Source organism: Echinops telfairi, unplaced genomic scaffold (assembly GCF_000313985.2).
Source record: "Echinops telfairi isolate 266 unplaced genomic scaffold, ASM31398v2 ScPeMD7_23;HRSCAF=83, whole genome shotgun sequence".
Classification (NCBI taxonomy): Eukaryota; Metazoa; Chordata; class Mammalia; order Afrosoricida; family Tenrecidae; genus Echinops; species Echinops telfairi.
This window is the reverse complement of record NW_022103920.1, coordinates 28,086,420-28,097,265: the sequence shown is the minus strand read 5'-3', so window position 1 is coordinate 28,097,265 and position 10,846 is coordinate 28,086,420. Positions and strand designations below refer to the sequence as shown.

The 10,846-nt window shown below is 49.9% G+C and overlaps 1 protein-coding gene across 1 annotated transcript in view; it reads right to left on the bottom strand.

The window, feature by feature from the left end:
* Positions 1-1,219: 1,219 nt before the first annotated feature.
* WNT2 (Wnt family member 2) overlaps positions 1,220-10,846 on the bottom strand; it is a 48,565-nt gene continuing 38,938 nt past the window's right edge. Inside the window, exon 5 of the mRNA XM_004707769.2 lies at positions 1,220-2,028. Within this exon, the coding sequence (XP_004707826.1) occupies positions 1,799-2,028 (230 nt within the window). The 3' untranslated portion in view covers positions 1,220-1,798. The remainder of the gene's footprint in view (positions 2,029-10,846) is intronic.

Sequence of the window (10,846 nt, the reverse complement as noted above, 5' to 3'; positions counted from 1 at the left end):
CAGCTGGCATCCTGCTCCATCCTTGCCCCTCCCTTCACAGCCACCCGCCACCGTGGAAGGATGGAGGAAAGAGCACTTTGGAACAATTAGTCGCCAAGCTAAGGGGTTCAGGAGTGTGGGCACTTGCATGGATCTGTCATCTTTAAGAGCGCGACGAGGCAAGCTTGATGAAGAATTCTGGTCAGTTGTTTTCCACGAGCCTCCGTCTAAACAACTGCCAGGACAGAAGTAATCCAGGCTATTAAATAATCAAGGACAGAGAAAGTGAAGGCTAATGTGTAGAGGAATGGGCAAAAACCAATCATTTGACACCAGACGCGTTGAATGAAACATACTGTCAACCAGCTAGTTTTGTGAGAACTTCATTCCAAAAGGAGATGAGAAGGCCCATCAAACATTTCACCTTTTAATATGAAAAGTGGGGCAGGCAGCCTCTCCATTTTCCCTGGATGTCATCTCTTGGCACATGGCAGAAGGTGACCGCCATTTGTATAATGATGTTCCCATAATTATAGTTGGGTCCCTTAAATACAGTCTCCAAGCTAACATTTGTTTGCAATATAATACACCAGGGTTACCGGCTTTCTCTGCAAGCCTCTGTGTCATTTGCTTTAGGCTATGGCAACACATCATCTTGTAAGCATCAGATGAACCCAATTAAATGTGACAAGTCTCTCAAAGTGTTGGAAGGATGATGGGTACTCGCTGAGGCTGCTCAGTATACGTGGCTAAGCTCTCCTGGGCATCTGCTTATGGGAAAGCCTGTCCCAGGCGTGATGCCTGAGCTCTGGAAACCTCTCGGTCAGCATTTTAGATCCCTGCTCTTGTCATCCCCAAAGAGTTCACGCTCAGAGTTGTTTCAGTTACAAAATTCCATGGGTTAGATGCATAACACCAAATAGGAATTCTATTACCCCCCTTCTTCTCTTAGCTGCACACACACGCACACACACGTTCTTGTATTCCACTCGCTAAGCTGTCTTCCTATTTACCCAGGAGCTGCCTCAGACAACCAGCTTGTCAGTCGTCTCTTTAATTCATACCAGGTCCCAGTGAGAACGAAGTCGCATTGCCTACATCCAGGTTCTTTCTCTCCCGGGGACGATAACTCAAAGCCCCGCTCTCCCTGGGGTTCTGCTGTGGCAGAAGTCCCAAATGCTACTGGGATACCAAGCAAGGGTCACCCCTAGTGACTTCAGAAGGGAATACCTGTCAGGGGCACTTTTAAGCAGAAGTTTATTGAAAGACAGCCTACGGGCAATCACCAAGGAATCCTGGGGGGTTGGGGGTTGGAGAGCCACATGATGAGACAAAAACTTGACTCAGTTTTTCTCAAGAACCACTGGGAATTCAGTGGGAGTCGAGTCTGCTGTCTTTCCTTTCTTGCCCCAGAGAACACGCTGCCATTTCTGAACGGTGAGACTTTGCTGGACGACACAGACGACGTTCCTTGGAGAACTACATCCCCCACCCCCGGCCAGCGACTCCCCAGAGAGGAGTCCAGGGGAGTGGAGAAAGTGTTCTGCATCCAGCAACCTTCCCACCGACAGCCTGTCATGGTTTTTCCCAAGAAAACTCACCACACAAAGGGTGACCTGAGAAGGAGGGAAGAGAAAGAGAGGGTGCCCTAGGTCTTGGGCCCCCAGGGAGAGAAAAGAAGCTTCGGTTGCGACAGAGGCCGCGTGCCTTTGGAAATAACACCCCCCCTTCCTCCCCCAGGGGAGAGCCCCGCGTCTTGTGTCCTCGCAGATCCATGGCATCCTGGCGGGCGGGAGGGTGGCTGGTGGCCTCCATTGGGTCATGTGGGCACCGCCCAGTCGGCGCTCTTGGGGGCTTTGCAGGTGTGCACGTCCAGAGCCTCCAGGCAGTCCTGACAGCGCACGGCACAGCACCAGTGGAACTTACACTCACACTTGGTCATGCGGGTGACGCGGGAGGTGTCATAGCCTCTCCCGCAGCACATGACTTCGCAGCTGTCCATGCCTCGGGAGGTCAGGTTGCAGACTCGGCCTGCTGTACCTGGGGAGCCTGGAAGACAAGGCGGGGAGCTGTCACTGAGGAGGCCTGGTCACAGACACTATGCCCAGGGGAGGAGGAGAGCCATGGCACCTACCCTCTAGTCAGGAGCCTGTCCCTCTGACCACAGTGCAGAGCTGTCACCCCCACCCCACTGACCTAGGTGGTGTGTGCCACCTTCTGCCAGCCACCGTGGGATTATTGGCATTGAGAGGCCATGAACAGGAAGGGGGACACAAACCTCTGGACTCAGCTGGTCACCCTGAGGCCAGCTCTCCCTCTACTGAATTGGATAAACCCTTCAGGTTGTCCTTCTCCGGCCTGGAATTCATAGATCCCTGGCTGGACACACCGAATGGGCAGGGCCCAATCCAAATGAAAGAAAGATATATCAAAGTTCCCTCTCTCCCTACCTCACACCACTTAGAAAGCCGTGGCAAAGGCTACCTCTCTCGGAATAGGTCAGGGTATGGGACCCTTGAAGGGAAAGAATTCCATCTCAGAGACGGGATTATGCTGGCTGACCGGGGAAGTAGCAGTCTGGCTGCTGAAGGGGAGGAGTGGGGTACCATTTCTGTGAGACACAGAGGAGAGAGAGAACCCCAGCTGGTCTCTTCCCTGTTGTATTCCCGTGAGCCAAGAAGTGCCCAGTGAATGCTGGGCTTCTAGGTCCGAAGCGAACATCACTGGAACGTCAGCTTCCTTCATCAGGATGCTGTTTGCTAAATGGGGATTCCATCTATATTTTTAAAGAACGACACCTTCTTATTTTGGCTTGTTCCTGGGGAAGCGCCCTGACTTCTTTTTACAAGAATATGATCCAAATGCAGAACCAAGTGCAGTGGACCTTTCTGAACAGTCTGCTCAGCCGACAATGACTCTTTCCAGTCTCCTTCCTCCCCAAGGATGGGCCCCCATCAGCGAGGCCCTCAAAGGGTACCTGCTCCACTGCCCACAGAAGATTGGACCAGGAATGGGCACTTGACTCAAGATGAGCCAATCAGGGAGATTTCCCTGGGAATTTGTAACTGTGACAGAAGGTTCATCTCTCCATCACCCTCGGCAGCCGTGCTCCACGACAAGGCGTGAGCACAAGAAGAGGTCTGCAGAGCGGTGGGAGGGAGGCTGAGGGGCAGAGACCCAGATGATCAGGCATGGAAGGGAAGGCTGCCCGGGGCTGGTACTGCATCCTGGACCTACAGCCCGCCTCCCTGGAGCCTGGCTGCAGTCCAACCTGTGTGTCCCTAGAGACCCGATACTCTCAGCATACACGCCCTCTTTCAGCGGTCATTACTCCAGTGTCCACGGCTTGCCATCAAAGATCCCAAATAACTGAAAGAGCCTAGGGAAGCTGAACTATTTAAAATTTCTCCAGGATTAAAAAACAAAAACAAACTCTTTCTGTAGCGGCCTGAGGTGATCTGCCAAAGTGGTTTGCTACTCCCTTGAAGCAGAAAACCCCCTGGAAATCATGCAAATCAAGAGGGTTGAATCTTTGGGTCCCTTTTAAGAACATTCATCAAAGTGCCCATGCCATCAAGGGTGTGCATATCTGGAAAGCCACCAAGTATTTGAAAGATGTCCCTTTGCAGAAGCAGCGTTTGCCCTTCCGACATTACCACGGTAGAGTGGGTAGGTGTGCCCAGGCAAACAGTGGGGTTGGACCCAGGGCCAGTGGCCCCAAAAGTGCTGAATGTTTGCTGCCCATGCTTAAACATGCAGGAAGCCCCGCTGAACTGAAGGGTTTAGATGTGGATGCTCGGGTCCCTGAGCACATTCAGGGGAACAAAGCCCCCAAGATGCACCACTGGACTTCAGAGCTCATGGTCAGATCAACCCACATGTGAGCTCTCCCGGCCACGTTGAAATGATCCTGACTGAAAAGAAGAAAGTTGTTCCTAAGGCAGAAGAGGAGGTTACCCCGAAGAAAAGATATCCCAGAAGAAATTGAAGAAGTAAAAACTTATGGCTCAGGAGGTAATTAAGCTTAAAATAAAAGCTAATAGAAGTATCTATCTGCATACATGTTGTATATAAAGACAGTGACTTAATTGGCAGTTCCTCCATCATTAAGCCAGAAGTTTCTCCCTCCTCATCAGTCCTGCAGTGGTTTGTGACTTTCTGCAAGATGCTTACACCCTGCGCTGTGCTACAGTGAGCTTTCCAATCATGTGCGCTGTCCCTGCCACCGGACAAGTGACCAGAGAAGCAGCAGGGTGCAAGCCAGGCGTGGGGGTCAAGAGGCAGAGAAGGCGGGGAGGGGGGTGGGTCCGGACTAGTTCTGGGCGGTCAGGCCACTGACAGCAGGAAGGCAGCCGGGGACTTTCACGGGACAGGAAGGATGGCAAAGGGCTGGGGTCGGGGTGGAGAGTGGGTCAGCCAGAGAAGGCCCGAGCCTAGCGTGCTGAAGAAGCAAAAGGTTAGAATAGGCAGCAGCTGGGCCCAGATTCAGGGCCAGCGGGGCAGTCCTCAAAACGACTGATAAGCACAGAAAGGACACATGGGCAGATGTTGGCTTTTCATAACACTCTGCTCATTTATCTGGTAAGCATTCATTAAGGAGCCCTGATCAGTGCTCAGCTGCTGAAGTTCATTCACCCTCCTCCATGACAGGACTGACCTGGTAATCTAGGCCCATAAAGACCACAGCTCAGGAAACCCTGTGGGACAGTCCTGTGTCACATGAGGTCCCTATGGGTCCAAACAACTCAATAGCACAAAACAGCAACAAATGCGTGCTAAACACAAACCTGTAAGACGCCGTGCTGGCTGGCTGGGGAAGGCAAAGGGAACTAAGTAACTTGGACCCAGTTCCTGTTCCCCTTGAACTTACAGCGTGATAAAGAAATGGATGGATAAGCAGATCAGCCTGCTGCTTCACACAGAGGTTCCATTTGCTGAAGACCAACTGGCACCTCCAGTCGAGATAAAGCCACCGTTCAAAGGACCATGGCAGGCAGAGCTCAAAGACCCGAGGGAGGCTATCGAGAACAAGCCCGACTCAGATCTGAGCTATGCCAAGAACCAAGAGTGTGACCTTGGGCAAGTTACATAAGCTTCAGTTTCCTCCCGTGTGAAATGGGGATAAAACAGTTCCTTCCTCACAGGGCTGAGGTAGGGAGGGAATGAGATAATGCAGGAGAGTAGCCGGCAGAGTAAGGGCTCAGTAAAGGGCACTCATCACCGATCGCCTTGACAAGCAATTTGCTTACTAGGCATGAAGCACAGCCCTGGGAGCGGGGACCGTGTCCGTGAACGAAAGAAAGGCCCTGCCCCTGGGGAGCGGCTGTTTAGAGCGAGTGATCTGGGCGCATTGCAACTGCGGCATTTGGTTTATGCCTAGTCATGGTATTACTATTACCCGAGCCCTGGGAGTGCGGCCAGGTGAGCTTGGGACTGCTACTTGCAAGGTCAATGGTTCAAATCCATTAGCTAGTCTAGCACGGGAGAGATGCGGCCGTCTGCTCCCATGAAGATGGCAAAAGCCTTGGAAGCTCCATGGCCGCTGTGAGTCCGAGCCGATCCGTGGCAAGGGGGGTTAGTCCTCAGGGGCAGCGGGGCTAGTAGAGGAGCCACTGACTGCGCAGTGCTTCACAGAGCTGAATGCTTGAGGGACGCAGGAAAGATTTGTCGGGTCTGAGGGAGTGAAACACATCCCAGGTAAGAGAACTTGGTAAGTTTAAATAATAATTAAAAAAAGACAATGCACTCCATGTGGCCAAGACTCAGGGTGTGTGTTAGGCAAAGAAGGTGGGAAAGGAGGCGGGAGCACCATTTTCAAGAATCTTTGGTGGCCGGTCCCACTGCGCACTTTCTTGCCTGGTGAGCAGTGAGCCAGTCCCGGTTTTTGATCTGAGCAAAGTAGAAGTATGGGACGGCTATGGTGGGAAGAGTGACATGGGGCAGCATGGTCAATCCTGCGCCGCTGGGCAGTCCAAGCAAAACAACACAACCCAAAACTCCCAGCTGTCAAACCCATTTCCACTCACGGCCACCCTTCAAGATGGGCAGAGTTGCCCCCTGAGGACTTCCGAGACTGTAACTGTTGACGGGGACAAAGCCTCATCTTATTTTGACAGAGTGGGCTGGTGGTTTTGAACAGAAGACCTCAGGGTTAGATGGTTACTGAAGTAGGTCAATTTCAAGGTAAACTAAAGAGGGAGAATCAGTGGAACTCAGATACTCACTGAATGAGGAGGTGGGAAGACAGTATCAAGTGGAAAAGGGGGAGGCGGGGGAGTTCATTTGGCTCAACAATAAGGAACCAATGGTTGACTCCGATGATGACAGCCACTTCAGTAGACTGTGTACAATGGACGGGAGAATGCTGACAGCAATGTTTTCAAGAAGGTTGGTGGTGAACTGATGACATAAAACATAGCAAGAGATATTGGACACAACTCTGTAGGTTTCCCTTTGCATAAAGTACAAACTGGGGAGTAAATGATTGACACTATTAAAAGTTGGTGTGATGATTTCTGTTGGGGGCAATGAAAAATAGGGAATATGGGTAATCCTCTGATGCTTCATCAGCTTCCAGGTTATAAGAGCGTTTTTACTTTGAGAAAATGTATTGAGCTGCATGTATATGATTGTTGTTGTTAGGTACCATCAAATCAGTTCCAACTGAGAGCGACGCTATACATCAGGGAACACTGCATGGTCCTGCAGCATCCTAACAATGGCTCCTATGCAGGCCATTGATGTCAACCCGTCTCCTTGAGGGTCTTCCTTTTTCCCCCCGCTGCCCTTCCACTTTACCAAACATGATGTCCTTCTCTAGGGACTGGTCTCTCTTGATCCTTTGTCCAAAGTACATAAGATGAAGTCTTGCCATCCTTGCTTCTAAAAAGCACTCTGGCTTTCCTTCTTGTAACATAGCCTGGTTGTTCTTTTAGCAATCCATGGTACTTTTAATATTCTTCTCCAGTACCACAATTCAAATGGATCCATTCTTTTACAGTTCCTTATTCAATGTCTAACTTTCACTAGCATATGATACAAGGCAGAATACTGTGGCTAGGGTCAGGGCCACCTTAGTCTTCAAAGTAACATCCTTACTTTTCAATACTCTAAAAAGGTCTTGGGCAGCGGATTTACCTAATGCAATGTGTCTTTTGATCTCTTGACTGCTGCTGCCATGAGTACTGACTGTGGTTCTAAGCAAGACAAAATGCTTGACAACTTCAACAACATTTTCTCCATTGATCAGGATGTTACTTATTGGTCCAGTTGTGAGGCTTTTGGTCTTCTTTACGCTGAGCCCTAATCCACACTGCAGGTTGCAATCCTTGACTTTCATCAGCAAGTACTTCAAGGCCGCCTTGCTTCAGCAAGCAGGGTTGGGTCATCTGCATATCTCAGGCTGTTAATAAACCTTTCTCCAATTCTGATGCCACGTTCTTCTTCATATAATCCAGCTTCTCTGCTGATTTGCTCAGCATACAACCCTGTCGCACACCTTTCCTAACTTGAAACCATGCAGTATTCCTTTGTTCTGTTCACACAACTGCCTCATGATCCATGACTGGAATTCCCATTCTTCTCAAGGTTACCCAGAGTCCATTATGATCCACACAGTTAAATGCCTTGGCATAGTCAATAAAATGTAAGTAAACACCTTCCTGGTACACTTTGCTTTGAGCCAAGATCCATCTGACAACAGCAATGATATCCCTTGTCCCACGTCCTCTCCTGAATCTGGCCTCAACCTCTGACAGCTGCCAGTGTACTGTTGCAACCATTGCTGGACAATCGAAAGAAACATTTTAATTGCATGTGCTATCAATGACCTTGTTCTGTGATCTGAGCATTCCCTTGGGTCACCTTTCTTTGGAATGGGCACAAATATGGATCTCTTCCAGTCATTGGACTGGTAGCTGTCTTCCAAATTTCCTGGCATAGACAAGTGAGTGCTTCTGGTGCATCTTCAGCTTTCTGAAGCATTCCAAAGGGTGTTCCACTAATTACTGGAGCCTAGTTTTTGGCTAATGCCTTCAGTGCAGCTTGAACATCTTCCTTCAGCACCATCGGTTCTTACTTATATGCTACCTCCTGAAATGGTGCATGCAGACTTGTTCTTGTTTGATACCGTTACTCTGTATATTCTGTCCATCTTCTTTTGATGCTTCCTGCATCATTCAATATTTTCTCCATAGGATCTTTCAGCATTGCAATGTAGCGGAATGGCTATGATATGTTCACTTAACTTTTCAATAATTAGGAGCCCTGGTGGCGTAGTGGTTACATGTTGGGTCACGCAGTCTGAAACTACCAGCAGCTGCTCGGGAGAAAAACTGGGCTCTCTACTCCTGCAAACAGTCTTGGGAACCCAGAAAGGGGCTGCTGTGAGTCAGCATAGGCTTGATGGCAGTGAGCTTGGTTTGGTTTGGAGTTCAGGAGGAGGAGGAGGTTGTTGCGACTGATTTGTGCAAAAGGCTAGGAAATAAGCAAAGATCTTTAATATCTGAGGAGCAGAACGGTGTTTGCCATTGCTGGGCTGTGGCCTTCACAGGGGAGCGTGGCCTTCACAGGGGAGCGTGCCAAGAGATGAGGCTGAAGAGATGAGAAGCCTCCCTGTGAAAGGCCTTGTGTCAATTATAGGTCCTGGGTTTAACGTCGTACCTGAGGGCCATGGGATGCTAGTGAGGACTTTAATACAAAAGGATAAGATGGTTTGTTTCAAAGGATCACGAGGGATTGAAACAGCCAGAGTGAAGGCAAAGCAGCAAGCTGGAGACCCTCACTGCACCCTGGGAGACAAGATGGCAGCCTGGCCTGGACAGGGGCATGGGAATGAGGGGAGGAGATGGACTTGAGGGACACTGGGAGGCAGGACAGGGAGGCCATGGCGATGAGATGCGTGGGAGAGAAGATGAGAGGTGTCAAGGACTCCTAGGTTTTTGGCTCAAGTCACTAGGTTTATGATGGTGACATTCCTGATTGCCCTCGACAGGGTTTCTGAGGCTGCAAATCTTAACAGGAGCAAACAGGCTACCGGGGAGCAGCTGATGGGTTTGAACTGCCAACCTTGCACTTAGCTGTCTAACCCTTACCCAACAGCACTTCATCTCGGATGGTAGTGTGCAGGCGGGCTCCGTGCAGGTAACTATCTCATGTGGGGCTTTGTACTGGCATCTCATTTGATGGTCTTTTCCCCCATGATCTGAAGCCTACTGAGGTCTGAGTTGATGGACCAACTCAGCCCTGGGTAGTGGCCACAGAAGCTCTGGTGACATGGTGGTTACAGGTTGGGTTATTAACCACAAGGTCAGCAGTTCAAAACCACCAGGCCACTCCTCCAAAGAAAGATAAGGCTTTTGGCTCCCATAAAGAATTACAGTCTTGGAAACCCACAAAGGGTTTCCTGCCTTATGGGGTCACCATGAACCGGAATCGACTTGATGGCAGAGAGTATGGTGTGAGTGTGGCATCTTGCTCAGAAGCAGAAAGCTAGACTTGACTCTGAACAGATGAAGTGCTCAGTGAAATAGAAACTTGGAGCAACAAAGCAGTGGCCATTGGCAAGGGCTCTACTCAAGTACGATTCCAATGGAGGCGACCGCCTCTGGCAATGAGACAGCTCAGCAGTTCAGTGTTCAGTTTTGAAGTGCCGGAGAACACAATTAATCTGAAGAGGCCACTCTACAGTGGCTGCTCACACAGAGCCTAAGGAAGACCCCGATGAAAGGGAGATGAGAGGAGGTTTAATCAGGGCGACAATCACAGAGCAAGAGCAGCAGTGCTTTGCAGCCTGGAGCACGTATTGACCCTCTGAGACACCGGGACCCAGAGGAAGCACAGCTCTCTGAAGTGAGAGGAGAGGGCTGCCCAGTAATGGTCTGCACACTGGCCCTGCTCTAATGAGGTCTGATGAGAGACCGCAGGACAGAAGGGCCGATTTGACACTTGCTGTTATTATAGCACATTTCATCCTAACCCAAAAGAGAGCCTTTTCCAGAACACACAGAATCCTACAAAACCTGCTTTACCGCTGCCTTTATCAGTGTATAAGAACATATCATAATGGGGCCACACGATCTCAGCCTCCCAGTAGCCCTGTCAGGACACCAGCTAAAGAATCACCATTATTCTCAAAAGGTAAGAACCCGAGCTGCATTTATTTGTGTCCGTGCTTATTCGTGTGTGTGCGGGCATGTGTGTAATGAAAAGACACCACCTAGTTCTAAGGTCTGCCACATGTTTTGTTCTGAATATTTGGGACAAATTCCCCCCCACCAAATAATAGCCTGATTTATTAATTGGCGAGTCACCCCTACATGGGACATAGTAAGAACCACTAGGGGGACAACACAAGTCTACCTATCAACATTTCCTGTCCAGATCATTTCACGTCAATGCAATGAAATTTCTCCCAGCAGTGAAAATTTGTGAAATCCAGTGAAATTACAGCACGGTAAGCCACTTGGCATCCATGTGCTCCGTTAGTCCCCATACGCATATTCAGTAAGTAGTTATCACCGTCCCTTTGGGAATGAAGCCTTAAAGAGCCAGGGAGGTTGTATACTTTGTCCACGATCAAACACAGGACTGGCTGGTAGCAGGGCCAGGTTATGAAGTCAGGCTGTCTGACCGGAGAGCGCCAGGCCTCAGCCACTGTGATGCTCCACTGGAGGCTGTAGCAGGCTATGATCAAGGCTCACGCAGGCTGCTCTCCTGAGTCACTTAGCAAAGATGTTCTCAGAAAGGCCCCGACCAACGCACTTGATCTGGACGGGATATTTTCCCCAGGAGGCGGCCCTGGAAAAAGCCCTCTCTGAAGCCAAATGTCCTCCATTTATGACTCACCAAATATGGAATTCTTTAGCCC